The following is a 26,965-nucleotide window of genomic DNA, read 5'->3' on the forward strand; positions in this document are numbered from 1 at the left end:
AATTCAACGGTTTTGACTTGATCTTATCGTTAAAAAAAAAAAAAGTTTGGGTTCAAGTCGGGTTTGAGTCGGATTTTTTAAAAGTTATATTCGGGTCGGATCGAGTTCAGGTTTAGGGTGAAAAATACCCGACTCAACCCGACCCAAAAAAAATATAATTTTACCTTATATATTTAGATATAATTACAATAATACATCTATATATTATTTTTTTCAATTAAATTTTTATTTTTACTGAATAAAAATAATATTTTTTTATAAATATATTATTTCGGATCGTGTAGAGTTCGAATTTTATGTCAAAAAGTTAAGTCGAGTTCAGGTCGGATGGAGGAAGTAGGATTTTTGGGTCGGATTGAGTTGATTGAAACCCGACCCGACCTGGACCATCCTAAGTCGAACCATTACTTACCGTCTCTCCAGCGTGCAACCAGCGAGTATAATTTCCTTTGCCGCATGCATAAATACTCTTCCAGACAAAAATAAAAAATAAAGCATTACAACTCTCCATAGTTTCTAACAATTCAACCTGTATGAAAATATTTAACTGTAGACTCAATTTCCACAATAGTAGGGGTGTTCATTTTTTGGTTTTAACCAAATTAACCGATCGAAATTGGTTAATTAATCGAAATTAAATATTAAATATATTATATATAACATATGGGTTCAGCCTAAATCATTTAAAATCCAATTAATAATTTAAGATTCAATAACTTTTAAACCTAAATCAATATTAATTAATTAAAAAATCCATATAAAATTTTTATTTTATAATTATATATTATTTAAATTAATTGTAAATTGTTTTTTGAATTAAAAAAATATTCAATTTTTATATAAATTAAAAAAATTAAAAAATTTCGGTTAATTCAAAAATTAACCGAATTTTATTCGGTTCAGTTAATATTTTCAAAAAAAAGTTCGGTTCGATTAAATGAAAAAAAGTTTAGTTAATTAGGTTAGTGGTAATTCGGTTCGGTTGGCCACCGTTTTAACCGAATGAACACCCTTATACAATAGGTCTTGAAGCTTCTTGCTTACCAAGCATGGAAGCAATGAAGATTTCAAAAGCCTAAACCGCCAAACTTCTTAGGGACAAAAAGACGGTCCCAACAAGTCCAATGAAGAGAGAATACTAGGAAGAATGGTCTTAAGTCGATTGGCTATTACTTGTACACTGCATTGCAAATCTTGTATGCAATTTCGCTCAAGTCTTGTTCGAAATTAAAATGATATATGAGCACCATTCAGGCAACTCACAGGCAGCAAGCCAAACACATGCTTGAGAAAAATATATCTTTTCTGATCACTAAACAATTCTTTTGAAAGAAAGTTGGATCCGGTCTCGATGCCTTGTCAGTCGGTATGCATCCCATAATTGCTTCCTTAAACTCTTCCATTCGAAACGGAGCAATAAGCGCCTCATTTCCATTACAAGTTAAGGGCAGTAGGAGTATATATGACTGGCCTCCGTTCCATTTTTTATTTTATTTTTAGTAATTCACTGATTTTGATTTTTGATTTTTCTATATTAATTTTGAGTTTTGAGATTTTATTCTATTCATTTCCATCAAAGTTTTAAAATAAAATAATATATATTTTGTAATATAAAAAAATAGAAGCAAATGCTAACCTTTTATTATTATTATTATTATTATTATTATTATTATTATTATTATTATTATATAAGAAATTGAACTCTTTATATATGACAGAAAAGCAAGGTGATATTATTTGGAACAGAATATTATTAATAATTAGGGTTCCAAAGTCCAAACTTGAAGGGTAACATAAGTAGCATGGGACTCCCTTTCGACTCAACTACTGTACTTGGACGCCAGCTCATCTTGTGCTTTCTTAAACATTAAACTATCATGTTAGGTTTAAATCTTTAAATTATTTTATTTTATTTTCAATAAAATAAGTTTTTGATTAATCCAAATGTATTTTTATATTTTGACCTGTATCTTTATAAATTATTACTTTAATTCGGTGTTGATTTATTTTGACGTGTAATTTAACTATCATGATTTATTTGATAACATGTTAAAAATTTATTTGGATACAAATTAAAAATGAAAGAAAGAGACTGAAATGTAAACTAAAAATTAAGGATTTAATTAAATTTTAAAAAGTTAAAAATACTTTTTTATTTTAACTAAAAGAAAATAATTATATTGCTTGAATCATATAAAATAATAAAATTCCGACCGATCCATATTTTAAATTCTTATATAAAAAAATTATTTGAGATTAAACCTAAAATATATCAATTAAAATAAAAATAATATTATTTATCTGTGCAGTGTGCACATCAAATCTTGATCGATAAATTTGCTTTTCTAGAAGTAGTCATTGGACCGTCACCCCTCCAACGACTTGCGAACATAAGAAACTATATAAAGTAAAATTAATGGAATTGATTGAACCCACGACTTTAGCAACCCTTTCTTTTTTATGTGTACCCAACAGCCAACAGCCCAACAGAGACAGCAACAACAACCTCAGTAGATTTCCTATCAAAATCATAACCACCTTCCCTTCCTTCTACTCTAATATCTCAAATTTAATTTTTATTCTATATTTGTGTATGTACCCACGTTGTATTTCATATTAGCTTTTCGTCTTATAAATGTTTACCATATATATTATCATATTTATATATGCTCACGTATTCTCCATATTACTATTTTTGTTGTGTTTATAATAAATGTACGATCAATTATAATTAATATAATTAATAATTGTCGTTAGAGTAATAATGATGTATTTTTTTTCTTATTAATTCAACCAGTCATGTTATTTTTAGTTCTTTTAATCATGTATAATAATATTATATAGCCTATGCACATGTTATATGTATGTTAAACAAAAAAATTACAAAAGGCTTGGAATTTTTTGTAATGACCCGGAACACGGGTCAGTAGTTTCGGTTAATCCGAAATCAGTAAGTCAAGCTAATTAGACCTTTTAAGATAGTTGAACCAATTCAAAAAAGGTATTGAACTTAGGTTGACCCAATAATTAAAGGATAGTGGTGTTTTTAAAAATAAGTTAAAGGGAGAAGGACTAAAAGTATAGTTTACCCGTAGCTTGTTTTAAAGGTTAAAAAGCCCCTTATCTCTCTTATTTTTCACGGTAGTAATTCCCCAAAAATATATTCCCATTTTCTTCTTCTTCATACTCTTCTTCATTTCTTCAACTTAGCCAAGATCAAGCTCTAAAGAAACCTAAGCCTAGATTGAAGTAATCAAGGTAAGAAATCGATTCTTCATCTTCTAAGCTTCCATTAGAGCCCTTAATTTCAAGGTTTGGCTTAGTTTTTCAAAAATGAGTTTTTATGGGTTTTTAGAAATCAAGTGTTTTAATTCATTTTACGAGAGTGTTGGAGTTGTAGGGAGTGTATCTAAGCTTTATCCAACACCTAGTTAAGTAAGTAATCTATTTTTATAGCTTGATTAGTTAAAGAGGTTGAAGAGAGAGTTCAAGCCAAGGGAAAAGGAAGAGTGAACCCTAGTTGATTCAAGAAGTATTCTAGTATCCAAAGAATCCAAGTAACACACTATTAGCTTTTCCATACCAATTGTAGAATCATTTGAAAGAGGTTTAGCTTAATAGTTTAGTTTAAGCATGTTTAGTAGATTTTCATGGTAGATTTTATGTTTTATGTTTTTAGTATGTATTAAAGCCTTATTTATGCTCTTTTAATATCAAATAAGACTTTAAGAACGTTTGGGGACCTCACTAGGGTATTTGGGTTTGAAAAATAGATGTTTTCGTGCTTTTTTTATGGCTTCTACAGGTAAAGTATCGATACTATAGGGATAATATCGATACTTGTTCTTCGTTTTGGGGTAAAAATGAGTTTTTTGGGTATGAGAATCGAAAATCTTACAAGAGTATCGAAACTTTGGGTCATAGTTTCGAAACTCTGTTGAGTTAATCGATCGACGAAATAGCCAAGAGGGGGTGAATTGGCAATTAAAATTTTGGTGGAAGCTTTTGCAGAAAATAGAAAATATTTGCACAGCGATTTAGAGTGGTTCGACTTTCTCAACCAAAGTCTACGTTCACTACCTTAGCTATCCACACTAAGGATTTTCCAACAAATTCACTAATTTGTTCTTTCTTTTGAGGACAAAGAGTAACCTTACAACTCCCTCAAGAATTATACCCCAAATTCTTGAGAACACTCTCTCCCAAAGAGAAATACACAAATTTTGCAAACTTATAGAAAAAACCTCACAATGCAAGATGTTTGCACAATTCTAGAACAAGAAAAGAACACTCAAAGATGATTACAAATGAGCACAATATGTGTTCTTGAAAGCAAAATGAATCTTTCTCTCTTGTTTCTCAATAAAATCTTCTTGATCAATGGCTTCAGAACTTGTTTAAATACACCTTGGATTGATTCTAGCCGTTGTGAATCATTTGGTGTGATGTTAGAGCCGTTGTAGTGTTGAAATCCTCTTGAAAAAGGCTGCTGGGAGTGTGGGGTATCGGTACCCCTTCAAGGGGTTTCGGTACATGCAGTGTAAAATTCAAATATTTCGACCGTTAAATGACTAGGGGTATCGATACCTCTAAGGGGGTATTGGTACCCATTGAGCATTCTATTTTTCTCGGAGCCAAAATTGGCACAAGGGTATCGGTACCTCTAGGGGGTATTGATACCCATTGGGCATTCTGTTTTTCTAGTAACCAAAATTGACATAGGGGTATCGGTACCTCTAGGAGGGGTATCGATACCTCCTTATTTAAAACTTATTCTTAGCTCAATTAAGGCTTGAAATACTTTGTAAAAATTGTTTCAAAAATATTTTAAGATTGAAACACAATTTTACACTTTAGTAAGGATTGAGATTGACCTTTGAAAAACTTGGTGTAATTTTTGTGATATTCGAATAATTTAATCGAATATACTTTAAAATTCAATATAAAATCTTAAAATTCATTAACACTTTATTTGTTATATCGGAACATCAAAATGTTTTCAACAAACTCCCAGAAAGTATTGAAACTAGGCAGAACAGAATGTTTAAAAGTATAGGTACTTATATAAAGTATTGAAACTTTTGCAGTAGTATCGATACTTTCAATTTGTTTTAGGCAAAAAGGTTAGTTTTTAAGGGAATTAGACTCAAGGTACCCCAACACTTTAATATATCATCAAATAATACTACAAGTGGAACAATATTAATGTTAATTCAGACTTAGAAAACAAATAATTAGGGACAAATAAGACTAGCCTTGTTTAATGCTCGGGAAACGATTCGGACACTCGAGTTCCTTTAGAAAAGCTAGTGGAGTCGAAAGTATAGATGCAGTCCGGATATATCCTTAGGTAGGGTGCAAGACCCTTAAAATCGACTAACTAGGGTTGTGGCCTGACACTCGCAATGGGTGAGTTAGTCAGAGAGAGCTATGGTGTCTGATGCAGAATTTCGGAGGCCATATCTCAGTATAATATAGGGGTCTGTGAGCTCTGAGATTCAGAAATCCCTCAGCCGCACCATGATGTCTACAGTAGCGTAAAGAGTGAGTATTGCAAGGATATTCACTAAGCAGATCAGATCAGTAGACTTTATAGCCAGCCTTTCAGTGATATGCAGTTAGTATGTTTCATCTTTTAGTGTGTCGCTGAGCTAGTTAGCTCAGCCTTCGGATGTTTCCGTGGGCAGGTTAGTAGATCAAGCAGTTGGGAAACAATAGATAAACCAAGGTCCAAACCAGTCCAGTGCAGATCAGATGTATGTCTCAGCATTTTTGAAAGGGCATGTATATTTGTAAACATTATTATCCAGTTGAATCGTAGATTCAGTCATGTTGGTCTGTAATATTCTTGTAAAGAGTAAATATTTTAATTTTGAGCTCCTCAGTGTAAAGATTTTATTTATTTTTCAGTTTATTTTGCAGTTGTTTTGTAATTAAAGAGAGTAAGAAAAAGTTGATAAGCCACTTTAGGTTCCGTGTAGCACTCTAGATCGGTCGACTATATGTCTTACTGGTCTAGGGTGTTGCATTTTTAGTTAGTTTACAAACTGAACTAAGTTCGTTTAATTCAAAATATAATTTTTAAAAATATTTTTAATTAATTATCTAGTAAATAGCCATTTTCTGTAAGGAAAAAAAATCATAATTCCTTGTCTACTTAGTACTTACCCCATCAGCCATATACATATATTTAGTTTAAAAATTAAGCTGAAAATGTCATCAGCATCATCAACCCATATAATAACTCCAAGCTAGCCTTTTCCCTTCTGAGTTCTAACTCCATTTCTCTATACCTTTTCGTTTCACTACCAAAGAAAATTTGTGAAAGCCACGAAAAGGAATCGAAGCCAACAACAATGAGGTCCAACAGCAACAGCAACACCAACTCCAAATCTCAATCTCCTTTCAACATCAAGCTCGTCCTCATATGCGCTTCCGTTCTTCTCTTCCTCCTCCTCATCACCACCAACTCTTCCTTTTCCAAACCACAAACATCACCCATTTCAGAGTCCCACATCTCAAACTCCACAGATCCAGTCGACGAGAGCGAGTCAAAGGCAGTAGCATGCCCATCACTTCCTTTGACGCCAACATGCAACAAAACCCCACCGTCTCTGGCCAATGCCCTCATCCACTACGCCACCACAAACATCACCCCACAACAAACCCTCAAGGAGATCTCTGTTTCAGCCAGGGTTTTAGACAAGAGATCGCCTTGCAACTTCTTGGTGTTCGGGTTAGGACACGATAGTCTGATGTGGACATCTCTCAACCACGGCGGTCGAACCGTTTTCCTCGAAGAAGACAAGGCCTGGATCGAACAGATCAAGGGGAAACTTCCGAGCCTAGAGTCTTACCACGTGGAGTACGTGACCAAAGTTCAGCAAGCAGATGACCTGATGGAGACGGGGATGAAGGAGGAGGAATGTAAAGTGGTGGGAGACCCTAGATTCTCCAAGTGTGAGCTTGCTCTCAAAGGGTTCCCCAATGAGATTTACGACGTGGAATGGAATGTGATCATGGTGGATGCCCCGACGGGGTTCCACGACGAAGCCCCCGGGAGAATGAATGCCATTTACACGGCGGGGTTGATGGCTAGGAACCGAGAAGAAGGGGACACCGATGTGTTCGTTCACGACGTGGACAGGGTGGTGGAGGATAAATTCTCCAAGGCTTTTCTTTGTGAAGGATACTTGAGGGAGCAACAGGGAAGGATCAGGCATTTCAACATTCCTAGTCACAGGGCTCGCTCCGGCAGGCCCTTTTGCCCTTGAATTCATTACAGACACAGGGATCTGTGTTCCTTTTTTATTTCTCTTCTTCTTAGTATTCTATTTTTTGTAATAACAAGGGTGAAATGAATGGATTCAGTTTACTAGTTTTTTTTTACTCGAGTTAATCATGGATGAATTATGAAAGAGTGTTCCGATGTGAAAACACTTCCTAAATTCTATAATTTTTTATCTCTTAATTTTTAATATAATTTTAAAAATTTATATCTTGACATAAAATTTTGTATTGATATCTGAAATTAACTATTCGAATTTAGTTTGGAAAATGAATCCAGCTGATTAGCCCCTAAGCTGATCTTTCCATTCAATTAAATCCTTATTTGAACAAAAAATGTCCAGTGAATGGTTACTCTCGTTTCCAGTTGAGCCACCATTGTCTTGTTTAATTTTATGTTTCTATTGAGGGAGAAAGAATTAATAAATTTAATAATACTTTAATTGAGCCAAATTAAAATAAAATGCACGTGGCTATGGTACTTCGATTATGTACTATTTATATTGTAGAATCAACAAATTACACCACTAAAATATCAAATAATCATTTTTTATATTACAAATATGTTTTTAAGTATAAATTTGCCAAAATGATCATATAAAGAGATTAGTTTCCAGTTGATAAATGGATAGTTTTAACTGTTTTAATCACCATATTTCGACATGACTGCAAACCACGTCAAAGCTGCCAAAAAGCCAAATGGTTGAGACTGAACCCACAAGTAAAGGCCCAGCAAAAAAAACGTGCAAAGCAAGGCAAAATCACTATAGCTCTGTACAGGTATCTCAGAGGTGGATTCAGGTCCAGTCAGGGACCAGGAGAAGCATCCCGCCAATATCCAAAATCAGTAATGCCACATTCTGAAAGAAATTTCTGATAATCATGTTCAAGTCTACCATAATCGTCAGGTGCCTCCTCATACTGGATGTATGCTTCATCTTCTGAAGGACCCTGCACAAAAGTTCAAAATTAACTTCGCATCCGACCCCAATTTTAGCAGATACCTTTTGGCTATCAAACAAATAAAGAAACAATAACTATATTATGATTGCTAATGCTCTTTATGTGCACTGCTATTGTGTCTATTGTTTAATTTTCTTTGATCTCTAGCAAGCTCATTCAGTAGGGCTTGTCATTGCTGATTGGCAGGTTCGGGCTTCTCCATACTGAATGATTTTAACAACAGGAGGTGCAAAACAATGCAGCAGACCTGGTGTTTCTGGTTTTGCAGACTTTTTTTTTTTAACTTCCTATGGGTTACTTACCTGCTCTGCTTGCAATTCAAAGTTATAGTTTTGAGGGTTCTAAGCCACATTATATGGATGCTATCCTTTTTCATGGTCACTCATGTCAACATAAGATCATATGGTCACCTTAGCAAGCACATCAAAACAGGCTTTCTTTTTGAAACAGTTGTAATCTCAAAGGGGCAGCAGTATGAAGCTATACCAGTAATCAGTTATAGCAATATAAACCCGTGCACATCTACTACATGTTGAACTGAGTACTTACTATAGAATCAAGACCTGATTTGGAATCGAAAACATTTCCTTCCACAGTGTCACTGAGGGCAGACTTCCATCGCATGCCTTTTGCCCCATGATGAAGTGTTAGAGACTTATCAACAGCTTGCTGTCTTATGCCTCTGGAAACTCTTGTGAGAAAGGTACTGATTACACATCCGATGCAAAACGCTATAAGAGGAACCGCAACTAGAAAATAACCAGTGGATTTAGCCTGCTAATAGAGTGGGAAAGCCTGTTGAGCTTGCATAATCATGGAATACCACTGTGATGGTTTTTATAAACAGACTTACTTTAGATAGACGATGTGAAGTTAGCACGGTGAACAATGTTTTCCCTGAAGGAGCTTTAAGTGCACGGATGGAATGCAACAACCTATTTTTCTTGACTCGGTCCTGATTAGCCGAAAAGAAAACATACACGACCAAGGTAAATTTCAACAAAAATCTGATTGAAATCCAAGCGTTACTCAACACAATTCAGGCTACAAGCTTTAAATTAAGTCCAAACTACAATGCTGCCTTGTTAATTCGCTAGAGCATTACAATTTTTGAAACAGGAAAGAATATGCTAATAGCTCAACAAAATCGAATAATGGTACTTACAAGTTCAGTGTCTAGAAGGGAAGGAGCAGGGATGTTAAGGAGCTGGCCTTGGAAGACGAGGTCAATATGCATTATGTTCTTATTAGCAGCTGCAATTGAATGGACAGACACCCCATACATCTTTGAAATGGAAGACAAATTTTCACCCCTGCAGTTGAGATTACAAACTTTTCACCTTTGAATTCTAAAAAATGACCAAAAGCCAGAGTTTAAGGAAAAGGGGCTAAAGGAGTTTCGTTTAACCCTTTCACTGCATGAGCGCAGGAATAGTCCTTTGTCTCGTTCTGTAATCTCCATTTCTGCCACCAAGAAACCAAATCATCCGCTTGAGCAAAGCCTACAAAAAGACATCCTACTAGTAAAGTAACTATATTTCTTACGGAAACGGTGGTGCGGGAAGAGAAAGAAAAACCTTCACCAGGCCTTGAAACCGTTGGATTTCAGCAGCTGCCCAGGGTTTAAACTGCAAGGTGCGAGGAGGGAAGCTTGCTTTTGTATGGTCCGAAAGAGGAGATTTTGAGAGCAAGAAATGTCTTTTATGGCTGAGCTTCACTTCCATGACAGAGAGAAAACAACGAAAATGGAGAAGGAAACAAGGGAGAACAATCAGGATTTTTGAGACAATTCCAGCCCTTCATTTATGGTGGGTCGAAAGCGAGAAATGGGCACCGAAGGAAACAACTCTTTTGTATTTACGTGCTAGATTCCTTGGGCCCTTACACAGTTAGTGAATAGTGACTGGAATTTCCCATAAATTCTAAATTAAGAGTTGATGAATGAAAATGAACTTGTTTTAACGGCATATCAGCTGCAATTAACCAAATCACAATTCAAACATTGAGGAGCAATGGAAATGTTAAACCAAGTTTGGGGCGTGATTATAGAATTGTGTTAAACTAGATAACACGATTAGAACATCAAATCTTTTTATTTTTCGTATCCATGTAATACATGTACAAAATATATCCATCACACCACCATACAAATTCTTCACATGCTCTGTTAATATTGTATCTCCTAGTCATATCCCATTTTGACTTGTACATTCTTAATTCAACGTGTTATAACAACTCTGAAAATACCAATATTAAAAAATATATGAAACGTGTTATAAAAAAATTTAAAATTTAGTGTATACCAGACAACTCTGAATCTGAATAAAACAGTCTACGAATAAAATAGTCTACTAATACAGTGAACACACTGTCTATTCTATCTAAATAGTAAGTTACAGAACAAAGAAATAGTGTGTTCCCAAAGGGAACCCGACTTGATTACGACAGCTTTACGGAAATTCGATAATCATAACTAAATTTCAAGCCTTCCATAATTTCATGGTGCAATCTTCAGCATAGGTAGCTACAAGGTTCCTGTGAGGATGGTGTGTGATGCCTATTACATCCTTTTCATGGACCTGTCAATGCCATTCACATCAGAAACACACACACAATGTTATTAACTAATATACAGTAAATCTTATATTTCAACATGAAGCAAAACTCTAAAACTACCCATATGCTACATGGATATCCCATTTTCATGTGACCAATCGTGAAATCCAACATTGTTTACAATTGAATTCTGCCTACAGTACTTGGCTTTGAGACGGGTGCTGTATGCAGGTACATGTCTGACAAGCGTATACTCCAATTTTTTAAAAGTTTTTTCAAATATTTGAAGAATCATTCCCTCATGCCCATGTTAATATATGCGTCCAATGAGAACATTTTAAGAAAAAAGAAATTGAAAGTTCGAATAACAGAGAATTGTAGACAAGTTTGTTTGAGATTTAGGTAGAAGGATGGAAGAAAACAACCGCTTTTAGAATTTTAAAGGAGGAAGATAATACTTTAAAAAGTGTGGAGAAGGTGAACATAGCCTCAAATAGAGAGCTTACCGTCATTAGATGCTCTAATTTTCCAGTTTGATAGCTGAAGCAGTACATATTCCTGCAGGCATTATTACAAATAAAATAAAAAGGAAAAAGAAATTGAAAAAATACATAATTCTTAAAGCCATCGTTAATCAAGTAATTTACATAACATTAATAGCAAGAAGGTACAAATCTTGTTAATCAGGTGGCAGCCAATTATATGTTTCCAATAGAAGACACCAATGATTGAATGTTATAACTGCACCCGGACTTCACAACCAAGATATTGCTCTTATCAATATGGGTGCACATTTTACTTGATAAATGGAAAAATCATATCCACCGATAGATAGATTAGTTAAGTGCAATCATAAGTCTTGAATATGTTGCTCCAACTCATAATTTATCTTGAAGAACCCATGTCTGATATTTGTATCTAACACATATCTAGACATCAGCATGGAGATAAGACGATCCTACAGATACAGGAAAGACTTATGAAAAGTGAAGACACACATGTCGAACACACCCGACTCTGACATGGGTACTTTCAATTTTCTTTTGTCATTTACCAAAATAAGCTGTGACAAAATCTACATTAATAATAAACACATCAAGTTCCGGAGCTAAAACTCCATAGTCGTGTTCTTATCAAGCAAAATAACAGGTGGTTGAAGATATCCCCTTCCCCTGGAGGTTTTACAGGTTGATTAGGCCTGTAATCTTTACAATCTAAAACTTATATTTCATAAAAAGGATTTTTTTCAAGTAGTACCTGTCCTCGCCCACGCAATATATCCATTCACCTTTTGGTGAGACACAGGCAGCCACAAAATCTCCACCCTCCTTTTTACCAGATGAGAAACTTTTCACAACCTGCAACACAATAAAGTATGATTATACGAGTTCATTTCCATTCCACTGGACAGATTATGAGTTTCCTTTGATGAGAAGAAAGATGGGGCAATCATAAATGTAATAACAAGAGAAATATACTTAAGTGAAATCATAACAACGTAAAATCAAGTTAACAGGAGCAAAATCCCTAAAGAACTTACCTGTCCTTGAAGTGTCATGATGTATATTGACGATGTCTTGTTGCAAACAATAATATGATCTGTGTTCTTTGGGAAAAGATGAACTGAATTCACTGAAGCATCACCACCCTACCAATAAAAGGTATAAAGCAAAGGTATCAAGGGAAAAGCAACATAAATGATATAATAATACAAGCCAATTTTATTGAGAAAGAATACCCTTAAAGTAGGCGGTGGTTTATATGTTTGCAGGCAGTCTGTTGTTTTTACATCCCACACCTATAATAGGCAGCATGATCAGTTATACATCAAAGAAACGATTAAAAGAGGGGTGACTGAAAATACATGTACAGAGTATTTACCTTCACAGTGCAGTCACTGGAGGCAGTAATAACACGACTTCCATCAGCTGTAAATATTGCATCATTCACATAAGATGTATGCCCACGGAATTCTTTGAGCAACTTTCCAGATTTCAATCCATGGATTCTGCACCGCAAAAAGAAAAAGTAATAAAGAATAAAGGGTGGGTAGAAAGAAGCAATCAGAGAAGGTCGGATTTGGCATATAACATTAATATGTCACAACTAAGGATGAGGAGAAACATTCAGGTAACTGATGGACATGAGAATTTCAGAATGATACAGTTAACTAAATACAAACAAATGAAAAACAATTGGTGGTAATGGATTACAAAAAACAAATAGTTCTATTAACTGCTTGCTTTGTATGCAAATACTTAAATTTGACATAAAAGAGTATCTGTAAGGGAGGTGCCCATTTATTAGAACCTTGCAGTACTATCAAAAGATGTACTTAGTAACTGGCTTCCATCACGAGAGAAGACAAGACTTGTCACACCTTGAGAGTGTGCACGTTCAAGACGGCGCAAGCATTGACCTGTTCTTATGCGCCAAACCTGAAAAATAAAAAGTTACAAATCAGATCTTACCTGCATGACTTTTATTAAGTTCCAACTGTAAACCAATGGCAATCAATTTTAGAAAGAAAGAATGCCGCAACATTGACAAAAACTGGAATGCCGACACGTAATTCAACTAGCTTCAATAAAAGGTATAGCATCAGGTACATCTGATAAACTCGCAATAATTAATGTATTGTTCCCTCTAGAATTTGGTGAAAATGGTGAATTAAATGTGAAAACCTTCCTTAAAACAGTAATTTAAGTATCTTTAATTAGTGCCTATAGGCATCTGTTAACTGGGCCAAGAATGAAAACCAAAGTTTCAAAATTCTTTTCAGCTACTGATGTTCTTGGCATGGTAGCAGAGTTCCCATTGTTTAGTGTTTGTCATCCAGTAGCTAACAGTCACTCTAGCTGTGGTGTTGTCACTAACTCATTGCAAAAGGAGTTGCAATATTACATTTTGAACCATTACAAGAGTTGAAATCCCCTTAATACAAATCATTCTTAGCATTGCACACAAGTGTTTTAAGCAAATGAAAACACTATAAAACAAGGGAAACATGGAAAGCAGAGGAAGCAACACTTAAAGATCAGAAAGTACTAAAACCATCAAAAGATAAGATTCATTGGACCCAAAGTTGACTGAATAATGTCAAGCAACCATTAAAATACCAAGTAGAACTGATATTATACAATCGGAGAAACTACTAATTCTTTCAGACTTCTTACAAAATTTTTCATTAGACAACATGCATTTCAAAAGAAGTGACAGATGATTAACAAAGATCGCAAAGAATTAGGAACAGACTCTTCATTACCCAAAGGAAAAATGACTAAGAATATATATTAAAGCATATGCAACTAAGATTACCTTTATTTTTCCATCTTGTGACCCAGATGCAATCATCTCTGAATCTCTGCTAAAATCAACACAGAGTACAGGATCATCATGCATCATGAAAGTTTCCTGTGATGGTATGCCAGTAATAGCACAAATGTTAAAAAAATGACCTAACATAAAAAATAAGTACACTCTACATAATCATATATAAGATGCTTTTTTGCTAATATCAGTGGTAGATATAAATGAAAACATATATGCATAATTTAACTTATTAATCAGAATATATCAAGATACTGCAATCGCACAAAAGTAATCATTCCATAAAGTAACAAGAAGAAAGACCGACCTACAGATGAATACCTTTTCTATTGACCAAGAAATAAATGACAGACAAAACACAAGTGGAAGAAAATGGGAAAAGGTAATCCTTCCATAATGTACCAACAACAAACACAGAAATCAGTATAACCATCACAGGCTCACAGCTAGAAACTGGAATTGGTTGTTTTCAGTGAGTAGTCTTTCCGGTCAGTAACACTAATCAAAGAAAAAATGAAATAATCTATATAAACAAAGTACTTACATCAGCTTGGTATTGAAGATCCTTCTTGAGCTTCCCACTTATGTAATCCCAGACCTTTTAACAACAAAAAAGTAAACACAATGAAGGTTCATCAATATAATTCTCATTATTGGATAAGCTTTTCCTTTTCGAAGATATCAAACCTCAATAAAACCATCAACAGAAGAAGAAACAAGAAATTGCCCATCTGGTGAGAATCGAGCACATTCTGCATGACATTTCTTCCCAAACTGGAGGAGGAAAAAACAGGGCCAGGAATTAATCGTTTTATAAGAAAAATATGGCAGAAAAATGTATCAAAAGACTAGTTACAAAAAGAAATGCAACCATTCACGGTCCAAGAAATCTATAGCAAAAGCATTCAACTTCCTGAATCAGAACAAAGCTCGTATTTATGGATAATTAAAAATGTTCAATTGTTATATATAAATACTTTAGAATGTCCAATTAGGTACTCAACTTTTCTTTGATTTAAAAAAAGCTAACAACCAAAATAAAACGACATCAAGAAAAACCAATAAAAGCAAGTAGCAAACAAGCTTCAAACATGGGACCATAACGCTTACCTTGATTGTATGTGATAAGGTTGTTGGATGCATGTCATCTATGTCTTGTTTCATAGCAGCTGTTCCTCTAAATAAGTCAAATTGTGTTCCTGGAGGAAGCAAACCTGGAAAGGACAGGATGAATGATGAACCAACAAACAACATAAAACATATGCTGTGAGTTGTAAATAAGATAAGGTTGTTACAGTTTGTTATTTCCAGTAGATAAATCTAATTAGTTTAAATTATCCTTATTTTAAAATGATAGGATTTGTATAGTTATAGGACATTTTTCAAGAGTAAACCTCTTTGTACTGGAGTCTATTTAAAGACTCATTCTTGTAGAATTTTTTAATATAGAAAAATAGAAAACGAATCTGTTTTCATCAGATTCAACATATGCCCAAATCAAACATGCTAAAAAAGAATAACTAGGCTATTACACTTGTTAGAAACCCGAAAGTAAACACCTTTTTCCTCCAATTTAACATGATCTTTTCAAAATCTTTTCTCCCCAACTTTCTTTAACTTTCCTTTTTATATTCAGTTCAATTTCAAGTTTGCTTTCTAGCACCTCGTACGTGAATGAAATATTTCTATTTCTCATACCACTCTCTTTGGTTTTAAGTTCCATTTCTTTACAAATCTTCAAGCTCGTACCTCTAGGCATCTTCTATTTATTTTTCACTTTTCTATCCTTTTCCCCTTGCACTATGATGAATCTTTCTGTTCTATTTCAAACTAGAAAAATTTTGGATGAATAAAGTATCCGGTAGCCATGGTTACTTTCTGAATCTTTCTTATGTTTGAATACTTTGCACAGTTTGTCTTTAGTGCAAGTATAGCATTCACACTCTAGTTAAAACGGCACATGCCTCTAATGTGCATAATCATTTTATAAACCCTCCCAACAATCTTTTAGCACTTTATCTTGAGCAATCCCTGAATGTGCACACACTCCTAAACATATGTGCAAAACACTAAATACATGATACATATGTGTGTATCTACCAGCATTGTAACTCTTAACTTCAATAAGTTTTGAATATCTACAAATAAAACTTCTAGGGCATATTTGGTTAAAATAAAATTACTATTTAGTGCACGATTGAGTTGTTGAGTACGACTTCAAAACTCAGACACTACAGATGTCCAAATGACTAATAAAGAACTAAATAGATGAGAAAGAGAAATTATATGTATCAAATCAACAATAAACTAACAAGTAAGGCTTATTTCTATTCAACAAAAAATACCTTGATGTTGCTGCCACTTTAAAGCTTGACCAATCAAAGCCATTAAACGAGAAGGTGGCACAACGCTCACTTCGGCAGCAATGGCTGAAATTCAAAAGGATAAATCATCAACTCAACTGTAAAGTCCATTCAAGCATACTGAAAATGAATTTAAATTAAGATGTAAATCTGCAAATCTATTAACAATTGTACAATACAAGTCCAGTTCATATGTTATATCCCTTCCATTGACAATGATCCACTTGCTATATTCAATCCTAACTGTATAATGACTTGATTTTAACATCTCCAGGACTGAGACTGAATTTAGTAGATCCCAAATGTACGGAAGCACGAAGATATTTTACAACAAAAAAAATCAATGGAGTTCAAATACTAAAGGACATTTCCTTCTGCCATTTTTCCCTATATATCACTGGAGTTTTTTTTGAATGGAATTGGACTAAAAATTATATCCTTAAGAATTTCCAAGATTTAAAGTTGCAATGAAAGGGATATGCTTGCCTCAATAACCATTAATCAAAACTTAAAGGTATGCTCATCCACTAGGTTAATAGATGCAGCAATTAAACAATGGACTGATAGTAGCAACACCATCACACTGTTGCAATTCACAAAGATTTAAAATCCTCTTCTTTGAAAATCAGTAGGTACTACAAAAGGTCATCTATTGCCTCAATTACTACATGTTCTGAGAAAGACATGCGTATCATTTTAAATTACTTTCAGAAATTATCCTAAAAATAATCAATTAATGGATATGTAAAGAAAAAAGCAACCTTGGGCAATTTGTGCACGACGTTTCTCCTTTGTTGAATCCTGGTAAGCCTGTTACATAACACAGAAGACAAAAACCTTGTTACAAATGGAAATGAAGGTTGAATTAAGTTTCATTAGTCTATTTGAACAATTGGATTTAATACAACTATAGCTTCAAATTCATAAGATTTTTAGCTCTATACCTATTCGCAAACCTTGAGTTAAAAATAATTTTCTTACTAAAAAGGCAGAAATCATAAGAGTAAATTGTAAGTTCATTCTTTCAATAACTTACATTGAAAGAAAACCACACTGCATGTTCCAAAAATGAGAGTGGAGCATATCATAAAAATAAAAACGAAACAACAGGTAAGGACACAAAACTAGCTTTTTTCTACCTCATTTGGATCAAAATAAGTTCTGACAAGGAGGTGCTCAAGCCTCAAGTATCTTTCAGGTTGCTCCTGTTTCATAACCCCCATTGCCTGGGTTTGCCTCAATATAGCACGTGCAGTGTCCAACTCTCTTAGTTCAATCATTTCTAATACAATCTGCAGAAGTCAAAGCAAAAAATGCAAAATATAAAACGGAATGTCAACACAATGATATTGAAAAAGGATGACCGCAATGTAATAGGTCCTAATGATTTTAAAGGTGTCCGCCTCACTTGTGACTTCAACAAAATAGTTATGGCTGAACACGGCCATATTCTTTTTCCATTGGGTTTTGCTAGTTATATTTTACATCCCAAGAAGCTACTATATGAAGCTAAAAACAAGATTGAGCACAGATAAACTGTTACCTTTACAACTTACTTTTTGCTATATACATTTTAGTTCTTAAATGCTGTTGTAACTTATAAAGATAGACAACTAAATTGTAGCTCAGATGGCATCTTGCAGCTGAAAGACTCCTGAGGGTTACGAGTACAAGAGGGATTACGCAAATAATGTCTTCATCATGTGAGTTAATTTAGTTAGGGATTGGGTGCATTATGGGTATAAGAGAAACTTAAAAAAAAAACATAATCTTATAAAAAGCAACCGATTCAATTCTGAAGAAACTGTTCTATAGAAACAAAAATCATGCACACAAAAAAACCCGTAAGCCATAGACATCTTTTTGCATTGCTTGTGGAAGAAAAACGCAAGTAGCCAAAGAAACACCCCAATTTCATTCATATAAAGAATTACAAAGCAATGAGCATGAAAAACTAGTTTACAAAGTAATGACAAATAAGGGCCCAAACCTGCTCATATAAGTCCTCCAATTTGTTCCTTGGGAGCTTAAGTTGAGCCACTTGAGGCAATATGGCATCCCATCTTCCACTGTTAATATCAGCAACAAACGTTTCGATGCTGTCTACAGTATTCAGAGAAACCTGGCACTCGTTTTGTAGCGTTTGAAACGTTTGATGCAACGAATTTTCTTTGCAAAATTGGAGCACAATCTTAATAACGCTGACCAAAAAGAAAGAGAGAAATTGAAACAAACAAGACAAGTAGTAGAAATTCAAGTCAGTTTCTAGCGCATTACCCAAATCCCAAAAAAACGAGAAAACAACATAAAAAGAGAAGGGAAACGTACTCTCGAGCTTCGATTTCTAGAGTCATGGTGGGTGCTTGCCCGAGGGAAAGTATGGATTGAAACAAAACGAAGAAAACTTTAATTCCTTGCTTTATTTACATATTGTAATGTAATAATTTGGACTGGCTTGAAGAGTTAGGGTTGAACTCTCTTGGGCTTTGTGTTTGGTGCTTTAAGTCCAAGTTTATACTTTTAAGTTCCCTAAACCCAAAAGGCCCAATTATTCATATCATTGTAATTGTACCGAGGAAAACCCTTTTCCTGCGCGCTTTCAATTTTCCTCGTTGTAGCAGCAGAAGCTATTTTAAGCTTGGAAGAAAGTTGAAAATTTGAAGAAGATCGATGAAGAAGACGAGTAAAGAGAAGGCTAATGCTGTTGGTGTTTCCGAAGATGTTCAAATGGGTAAATATCAATGAAATTTTTTCTACTGCTTTGTCATTGAATGATCTTTGTATATATGTAATTTAACTTTTCTGCTTTTTTTTGGTTCGTTGATTTCAGTGGTCAATTTAGTTGCATACAAAAGAGAGAGAAAAAGATAAATTAAGCAAGAAGAAAAGAAAAAGTAAAGAGAAAATCAACGCTAGCGTTGGAACTGATGATAGTCTTGTTAATGAGAACGAAGTTCATGTTCAAGGTTAGACTAATCCTTTTATTTGTTTCTTTTGTGAAAAAGGAAAATTAGATGATGAGAGTAAGGACGAAGACTCAATGGTTGATGCTTCAGAAAGTTGAAGACTGCAACTTGTAAATAATTGATAGGCTTTGTTTGATTTACGTAGAATTTCATCAATTAGCATTGCATTTGCAGACTCCATTATGAAAGCAAGAATAAAAGTTGTAAACGAGTGATGGGTGTTTTGTTTGGTTTATTTAGAATTTCATCAACTCTAATTTTGCAATTGCTCTTTGATGTTACAATACATTTTTCTTTCCTTGTAGACAAACCTAGAAATGATAGAAATAAGAAGTCAAATGGGCAGTTGGTGGAAAAGTGTAAAGCAGCTCACGAGGATGAAGTTTATGAAATACCGTCCGGAGAGACGATTGCTCAAAAGGAATGAAAAGTATGAAACTGGTGAATTTTCTTTAAATATTTTGAGCCTTTGGTAAATGCAGTAGAAATAAAGTTCCAAAGCATTACTGTTCTTTGTCAAATTCAGGCATATGTATTCTGAATTTTGCTTTAAAACTTATTTCAGTTTTGTTTCCATCTTCATTTAGTATATGCGTCGTAGAAGGCAATATTGCAATTGTCAAACTTGTAGCTAAAATTAGCCCCCAAAGTTTATCCTAAATGAAGGTATGCCTTTTGCTCTAAAACAAAATGTTGGTGGCCAAAATGCCCCCAAAAAAAGAATAGGGGCCAAAATGACCATTTTGGTAAACGTTGGGGGCTAATTTTGGCATTATTCCTTTTGTTATCTGGATTATAGTTTGACCGTGTATGCTCCATTATCAGTTGATAGACAAGTTTATCGTTTCATAAACATTTGATAGGCGAGTTTTCTTAAACTGTAGAATGGCTTACAGACACCAAAGTAGGCCTGTCTTGAAAGTATTGCAACAAAGGATTGATGAGTTTGTAGTTGCGCACGAGGAAAAACTTGAACATGTATTTTTCTTCTTGGCATCCCATGTCGAATCATTGCAATACCAGTTTTGTCAAGGAGTTTGCCCCACCATTACACAACAAAAACACACCTAAAGCCCTTTTAGGCAAGGTGCGTTTGACCAGGCATGCACTGGTTTGCATAGGTGCTTTTTAAGATTTTGGTATATTCAATGAAAAACTAAAGACTATCAGACAATCATGCATATTGGCCAACAAAAGAAGGAAATTTATTATTTTGGTTGTTATGGTGATATAGGAAAGAAAAGAAAAAGAATCTCGATTTACGGAAGGAGGATGCATACTATCAGACAATCATGCATATTGGCCAACAAAAGAAGGAAATTTATTATTTTGGTTGTTATGGTGATATAGGAAAGAAAAGAAAAAGAAGCTCGATTTACGGAAGGAGGATGCATATATTGATTATCTTTCTTTGATTCTTTTCGAGGGTGTATTAAGGGTCGGTTGATAATTGAAAGTGATAGTAAGGTGGCAGTGGAATGGGTTAAGAATGTTGAAAAATGTCCAGATGTGTATGTTATAATTGTCGAGGATATTGCTGATAGGCTAAAAGATTTGGAGGGTGTAATTAGATGGGTTGCTAGGACAGCTAATATAGAGGCAGATGGCTTAGCTAAGGTTGGAATTGGCTAATTAGAGTGTTGATGTTAGGGGTATTTGTTTATGGTTTTCGGGTTGTTTTGTAAGGGGGTTATTCTTGATGTTTTTAAACTTTGTGTATCCATTTTATTATTAATGAATTCTAAGGCACTCTTTTCCTCCTTCCGCTGATTAAGGAGCTTCTCTACGACCTCTATTAATCATGAAGGAGGTTTTTAACGAGGCATTCCCTTCTTATCAAAAAAAATAAAGGAAGGAAAAAGACCACGGACACTGAAAGTGGAACTACAGTAGGCTCTGTTTCTCAGGATGCCGTGGAGGATAAATTAGCTAAGAAGAAGAGCAAAGAGGTCTGATTTCTACCGCTTTTAAAAAGGAGAAGCCCAGAGGAATGGTATGAATGATTTTCAAGTTGGTTTTTTTTTTTACCAATATGTCACTACTGAGTTTATTATGAACATTATCTGGGGGTTTCAGTTAAGTTGTGATTAATTATGTTGTAGGGTGTTGATGTTAGGATTAGCTGCTTCTCGTTGCACATATTTTTACACTTCTTAATAAACCATACGCAGTATAGTTGATCAATATCATGTATGCTAGGTAACTGGCGAGCTATGTTTATCTGGACTTCATTTTACGTGAAATTCTTGTACCCAGCACATATTTAGACGTGTATAGGTATGACCTTTGAAAGGCCTTCCTAAATCACGGAAAAACTTGAGCATACCTTTGTTGGACATATACCGTATGGGTACTGCTTGCTCAAAATGGAGTTGAGATTTTGTCCATTATTTATTTTCCAATACACTGATTATCATCATTCACATTTATAGGACCCATGTATAAATGTTGGAAGCAATCCTCGCGGATAGTGATTAAATTATATTGAATAGTGATGAAGGGGATCCAGATCCCCCATTGTGATTTATGATCTTTTATTCAATGCAATGTCTATGATGTAAGAATGTTCTTTGTTATATGCGCATATTTGGTAGCTTGTAGAAGTGCAGTCTTTTCTTTTGCTTTTTTCGAGCCGACACGACGGATTTACGTAACTTTTCCCTCTTGCAGAACTTTTGACACTCCAAAGCAAATTCGAGCAGGATAAAAAGCGGATTCAACAGATGAGAGCTGCTCGGAAGTTCCGACCTTACTGTGTGCAATTGATGCTTAGTCAAGAGGTGAACCTATCTCCCTTGATGGTAACCTGATCTTATCTTTGATGGTTTCATCATTGCTTCATTTGAGTAAGATGAAACCCTTACTAAATGCCACTGGCTACCCATTTTGTGCAATTTGTGGTTTCATAGTATACTGGAAAACCGGCTGGGATTGTAATGAGAAAATGCACGTTTTGAATGTAATTCCAAAATCCAATTTTCCCAGTGACTTCTAAAATAAATAAATAAATAAAACTAAAAACAACACAATAATTTCCAAAGACATCAAGTATGAACTCCCTTGCACACTTTATTTCATCACAAGGGGAACAAAAACAGGACCAAGTACACTTGATGGTTCACTTATATACAGTAGAAACAACCCTTAACATTCATATATGCATGCATATGAAATGATACATAATATCCTAATGTCAAAAGATGTTATTTCCTATGGTTAGTGGATGCATCTGCATACAAGTGTTCATTGTAGTAAAATCAGAGTGGCTGACATTCTCCTCCATCTGTAAAAGAAAAATACGATCAATATTGTAGTATATCGGTGATTATAAAATTTTAAATATAATATAACTCTTGAACAGAATATAAATTTATATGTATCCAAATATTAATCATTATTATAATCCTATAAGTACTCTTAAAATTGAGGCATTGCTATTACCGTTTCAAGAAGACATCTATTTGCAGCTTTCATTATTGCTTCCTTTAACCAAGAAAAAGAAAGAAAAACAGTCATTACACTATCAATTAAATATTTATAATTAATACAACCGCTTCACCACCTTCCTATCTATCCCGGCATCGATTGCATGCATCAACAACTATCATCAACGCCAATATTCCTGATCGCTACTGGGTAATTATTAAAGAATTTTCTTAGCGGTTAACAATTAACAACTTTTGGGGCATGCTAACTTACCCAGAATTCTAACAACATTTCGTATTGGTTCGTTGAGTAGGAAGAATCTGATTCAACACCACTTTGCTGATAACATTATATTGATGATATAGTGTTTCTTGTAATAAAGTTTCATTTTTGGTATGAATGTATGAGTCTTGTGATGAGTTGTTATGAATGGTTAGGCTGATATTCATCACCTATCCTAGCTGTTAGAGTTGTTAGGGTTTTCTGTTAGACAGCTCAGACCTCATGACTAGCCTCTATTCTTTGTATAAATTCCCTCAGGTCTCTCTTGAGATATTACTGGTTAATTTCAATAAAATATAGTGAGAGTGTTGCCTCTCTTTCTTACTATAGAATGATAACAATTTTGATCTCGAAACTCTTATTATTATTAGAGAATATTTAAAAATAATAATTATCAAATTAACATAAATTGCACACAAAAATATCTCATGTCACAGCGACAAATAACAAGAGATATTTAATAAACTAATTTTTAAATCAAAAAATATATATTTATTAATACTCGAACTGACAACTTAAAAAGTAATAATATCAATACTGAATCAGCTCGTCCATATGATATTTTTTTAATTAATCACTAGTATTTTATTTATTGACCGACTAATTCAAATCGGGTACTGCAGACGTGAGTGCGACCCTCCCAACTCAGTTTGCTTCATTCGTAAACACATGATTCAAACCTGTGACCTTGCTTAAAGAACCTAGTGCCTCATCCCACTAGACCAACTCGTTATTGCTCATCCATATGCTATTTGATTGTATGTAACTTGGTAAAGAAATATATATTTATGAAACGTGCGTAGACATATATATATACGACTTACCATAGGTTCCACCATGGGTTCGTCAGGCAGCTGAGGTCCTCCAGTGTAGTGGCCATACCTCTCAATCAGCTCTTGCATGGTCCTTAATTCCCAAAAACAAACAAAAAGAGATTATTTCAAACCTTCACTTCAAGTATGAGACGTAAAAAGAATGAAGGGAAGAAGAAGATACCCTTTAGTGGCTAGTTCATAGAGCTTTCCATGAGCAGAGAAAATGACAAGTCCAATTGCAGCATCGCAGAGCACAGAGAGCTCCTTAGCCTTCTTAAGGAGGCCAGCTCGACGCTTGCAGAAGGTAACCTGCCTGTGCACTGGGTTCTCAATGCGCTTCATCGCAACTCTTCCCCGGCCCATCCTTTGATTTCGTCTTCTTCTTCTTCTTCTTCTTCTTCTTCTTCTTCGGATTTTGATCAGATCTCCTGTCCTCTGCACACAACCTCCCACTAGTTTGAACTAGCTTCGAGGTTGTTGCAATTCTATCGGATTTGGCCCTTTCTCCAAAGAACTTGTCTACCACTTGCTTCTCTTTGGTTTAGCTGCTTCAACCCTTATATTGTCCCCTTAAATTCTCCTCGGTCACTTTCCCTCTTTATTTATCAGTTTTGGTCGACACCCTTTTTTTCACACTCCACCTTTTCTTTTCTTTAATTCCTCCTATATACTCTCTCTCCTGACACTTACGTTCCTGCTTAAATCTCTCTCACTCTAGAATTAAATTTTGATTTTCAAATTTTATTTTAAATTATATTGTATTTACTGTAATTGTAAATATGTTAAATAGTATCGTAACATTTTATTATAATAATTATATTATCTAAATATCAATACGATAAATATTATAAATTTTCTTAAATATATTTTATTATATATAGCGTAAACTAAAAAATAAGAACTTAAACTATGTTATTTTTTATTTTAGGTACTTAAACAATTTTTTTATTGAACTATGTAGTCAAACTATTATATATAATAACTTTAAGTATTTCAACAATTTTTTGGTCAAAATAAGTTCCTAAACTATATTCATTTTTTGCTCTAAGTCCCTAAAATATTTTTTAGTCAAAATAAATATTTAACTTTGTATGACGTGTCAATATCTTATTGATAAAAAAATAATTTTCTAATTAAAAAAATATTTTGACTTAAAATAATTAAATATGATAACTTAAGTATCTACTTTGACAAAAAAAATAACTTACCTAAAGTAAAAAAATATAATTTAAGTACTTATTTTTAATTTAGGTATATGTATATGTGTGTGTAATTTTGTACAGAAAAGTTTAGAATTATGTTAAAAAATCAACCTTTAGGCATCGAGTTAAATGGGAGATTCACCCACTAAAACTAAGTGTGCGACATGGGTCGGCACAGATTAGTTAGGACTAAACATTGAAACCGGAGGATAACAAAAAAAAACATAAAAAACGTACTTAAAGCATATGAATTTTAATATTACTTAGACAAGACTCGACTTTGAATCTTATGGACGTAAAAAGCAATATTGAGAGAGTTTTACCTCTAGTTTAAAGTATCTAATTTGCTTGACTCTAGATATAATCAAAATACGTGTGTAGTGAACATATTTTATCTTTAATTTAAAATACATAATCCGACTTGATTCCAAATAGAATCAAAGTACGTGTGGCTATCTATAAAAAAGATAGTAATGAAAACCGTGTCATATTAACTAATTATCTATGTAAGTTGCTTAGGTCTTCATTGAATTTAGTGTCATGGGTTAATCTATAAACCAAATAAATTAATATAATATAACCAATAATATGTCAAATATTATTATATTCTAAAAATCTTATTTCAAAAAATTGTTTTAACTTCGTGTTCTAAGTCGTTGATGCCCTCAAACATATATTCTTTCTTGTTTTCATTTGTCTATATTATTTGTGAAATATCCATGATTTGTCTAGTTGAAGTAGAGAATTTGGTAATGCTTCCTCTTTGAAAAAGCACAGCTCCATTATCATTTATCAGGAGAATTATAATTGCTGTAGTTATGGTAGGACAAGTTAACAAATAGCTTTCGCCAATTCATGAGCTAAGCGCAACAAGTCCCTGACCAGGGCAGCCAGTGAGTCGCCTCAACAAGATTCCACGCCATTTCCCCCATCACTCTCTCTGCATATCTTGCCCTTCACTCGTCCCCCACTGGTTTATTTATTTATTTTAAGTGGGTTCATACCAATTCTTTTATATAAATATTGACATTTATTTTTAGCACGAACCAACTTACTTCAATAGTTAAAGAAATTGTTATTCTTCCTAGAAATCACGAGTTCGAGCATCAGCGGCTGTAGCAAGGTGATTGAGCGTTCATTGTAAAATGGTTAAGAGTAATTATAATATATAATACTTTATAATCACCTTATTTTAATAACAAAATGTTGACATTTAAATTTTATTTTCAAAATGTATATTTTTTTTATCTTTATTTAAATTGTATCATATATAAATATTATTTCTATTCCTTAAATTTAAGACTCAAAATATCAAATTATAAATTTAATCTTATTTTTAACGGTTAATTATAATTATAAGATTTTAAATATAATAAATAGTTTTTCAATATAGATAATACTTTTCTCCTTCATAATTATAGGATCAAGTCACTTTAGGATATTTTTTTAATTAAGAGGGACAAATTGTTACACCTCCAGAGAATAATCTTCAGGTAGAAATTTTCAAGTCATCTACAGTGAACAGATAATACTTTTAGACATGATTTTTGACAAACCCACATGATCTATTGAAGGAAAATTCAAAGTCTCACTACTAGATTTTTCTAGTTTGTTTATCTATGAATAACTATAATAATCATATGATTGACATATAATCTAAAATCACTATAGATATTTCTCAACACGATCGAAAAACGGACTAATACCTTCTACAATAAACACCCATTTTCTTTCTTCTTCTTCTCCGTGATTCACTCTCTCTTATATAATTACAA

The 26,965-nt window shown here is 33.8% G+C and overlaps 4 protein-coding genes and 2 long non-coding RNA genes across 9 annotated transcripts; 3 read left to right on the forward strand and 3 right to left on the reverse strand.

Annotated features, from left to right (window-relative positions):
* The first annotated feature begins 6,341 nt into the window (after nt 1-6,341).
* On the forward strand, nt 6,342-7,291 carry LOC120141517 (glucuronoxylan 4-O-methyltransferase 3-like). The gene has a single exon (XM_039156361.1). It carries the CDS (start codon nt 6,357-6,359, stop codon nt 7,272-7,274), a length of 918 nt encoding a protein of 305 aa, XP_039012292.1. The 5' UTR covers nt 6,342-6,356; the 3' UTR covers nt 7,275-7,291.
* Nucleotides 7,292-8,056: 765 nt separating this feature from the next.
* LOC120141519 lies at nt 8,057-10,041 on the reverse strand. 4 transcript variants are annotated; one of them, XM_039156365.1, is made up of 6 exons: nt 9,796-10,041; nt 9,667-9,714; nt 9,416-9,563; nt 9,104-9,205; nt 8,800-9,027; nt 8,057-8,238 (listed from the first exon to the last, which is right to left on the reverse strand). In XM_039156365.1, the coding sequence occupies exons 1-6, from the start codon at nt 9,972-9,974 to the stop codon at nt 8,095-8,097; spliced, it is 849 nt and encodes a 282-aa protein (XP_039012296.1). In that variant the 5' UTR covers nt 9,975-10,041; the 3' UTR covers nt 8,057-8,094. The 4 variants fall into 4 exon arrangements, with proteins under 4 accessions (XP_039012296.1, XP_039012297.1, XP_039012295.1 ...); XM_039156366.1 differs by having other exon boundaries at nt 8,057-8,233; nt 8,799-9,027; nt 9,659-9,714; nt 9,828-10,040; XM_039156364.1 differs by having other exon boundaries at nt 8,057-8,233; nt 8,799-9,024; nt 9,796-10,040.
* A 551-nt stretch (nt 10,042-10,592) lies between these two features.
* On the reverse strand, nt 10,593-18,998 carry LOC120141518 (suppressor of mec-8 and unc-52 protein homolog 1). Its single transcript, XM_039156362.1, has 16 exons — nt 18,828-18,998; nt 18,490-18,700; nt 17,639-17,791; nt 17,261-17,309; nt 16,482-16,565; nt 15,247-15,350; nt 14,824-14,910; nt 14,681-14,734; nt 14,125-14,220; nt 13,117-13,244; nt 12,688-12,814; nt 12,545-12,604; nt 12,347-12,454; nt 12,064-12,164; nt 11,313-11,364; nt 10,593-10,829 (listed from the first exon to the last, which is right to left on the reverse strand). The coding sequence occupies exons 1-16, from the start codon at nt 18,851-18,853 to the stop codon at nt 10,731-10,733; spliced, it is 1,539 nt and encodes a 512-aa protein (XP_039012293.1). The 5' UTR covers nt 18,854-18,998; the 3' UTR covers nt 10,593-10,730.
* An 81-nt stretch (nt 18,999-19,079) lies between these two features.
* LOC120141520 lies at nt 19,080-20,096 on the forward strand. The gene is made up of 3 exons (XR_005517773.1): nt 19,080-19,230; nt 19,330-19,465; nt 19,771-20,096. It is a non-coding gene; the product is annotated as an uncharacterized LOC120141520 (long non-coding RNA).
* A 1,220-nt stretch (nt 20,097-21,316) lies between these two features.
* Nucleotides 21,317-22,448, forward strand: LOC120141459. The gene is made up of 2 exons (XR_005517768.1): nt 21,317-21,458; nt 22,136-22,448. It is a non-coding gene; the product is annotated as an uncharacterized LOC120141459 (long non-coding RNA).
* Nucleotides 22,449-22,658: 210 nt separating this feature from the next.
* LOC120141409 (MADS-box transcription factor 26-like) lies at nt 22,659-24,351 on the reverse strand. The gene is made up of 4 exons (XM_039156291.1): nt 24,170-24,351; nt 23,998-24,079; nt 22,907-22,948; nt 22,659-22,748 (listed from the first exon to the last, which is right to left on the reverse strand). Exons 1-4 carry the CDS (start codon nt 24,349-24,351, stop codon nt 22,659-22,661), a joined length of 396 nt encoding a protein of 131 aa, XP_039012222.1.
* Between the last annotated feature and the right edge of the window lie 2,614 nt (nt 24,352-26,965).

Source organism: Hibiscus syriacus, unplaced genomic scaffold (assembly GCF_006381635.1).
Source record: "Hibiscus syriacus cultivar Baekdansim isolate YM2019G1 unplaced genomic scaffold, ASM638163v2 tig00110809_pilon, whole genome shotgun sequence".
In the NCBI taxonomy this organism is placed as follows: Eukaryota; Viridiplantae; Streptophyta; class Magnoliopsida; order Malvales; family Malvaceae; genus Hibiscus; species Hibiscus syriacus.

What these genes read in the sequence shown, in the direction of transcription:
- LOC120141517 (XM_039156361.1), top strand. Translation starts at nt 6,357, where the DNA reads ATGAGGTCCAACAGCAACAGCAACACCAACTCCAAATCTCAATCTCCT.
- LOC120141519 (XM_039156363.1), bottom strand. Translation starts at nt 9,974, where the DNA reads ATGGAAGTGAAGCTCAGCCATAAAAGACATTTCTTGCTCTCAAAATCT. An exon ending in CCCTTCTAGACACTGAACTT is followed by an intron (nt 9,206 to 9,415) that starts GTAAGTACCATT and finishes TCGGCTAATCAG; the next exon opens with GACCGAGTCAAGAAAAATAG. An exon ending in CTTCACATCGTCTATCTAAA is followed by an intron (nt 9,028 to 9,103) that starts GTAAGTCTGTTT and finishes CCACTCTATTAG; the next exon opens with CAGGCTAAATCCACTGGTTA.
- LOC120141518 (XM_039156362.1), bottom strand. Translation starts at nt 18,853, where the DNA reads ATGACTCTAGAAATCGAAGCTCGAGA. An exon ending in CCAGTGACTGCACTGTGAAG is followed by an intron (nt 12,605 to 12,687) that starts GTAAATACTCTG and finishes TGCCTATTATAG; the next exon opens with GTGTGGGATGTAAAAACAAC. An exon ending in TCATGACACTTCAAGGACAG is followed by an intron (nt 12,165 to 12,346) that starts GTAAGTTCTTTA and finishes ATTGTGTTGCAG; the next exon opens with GTTGTGAAAAGTTTCTCATC.
- LOC120141409 (XM_039156291.1), bottom strand. Translation starts at nt 24,351, where the DNA reads ATGGGCCGGGGAAGAGTTGCGATGAAGCGCATTGAGAACCCAGTGCAC. An exon ending in AACCCATGGTGGAACCTATG is followed by an intron (nt 22,949 to 23,997) that starts GTAAGTCGTATA and finishes TCTTGGTTAAAG; the next exon opens with GAAGCAATAATGAAAGCTGC. An exon ending in ATAGATGTCTTCTTGAAACG is followed by an intron (nt 22,749 to 22,906) that starts GTAATAGCAATG and finishes TTTCTTTTACAG; the next exon opens with ATGGAGGAGAATGTCAGCCA.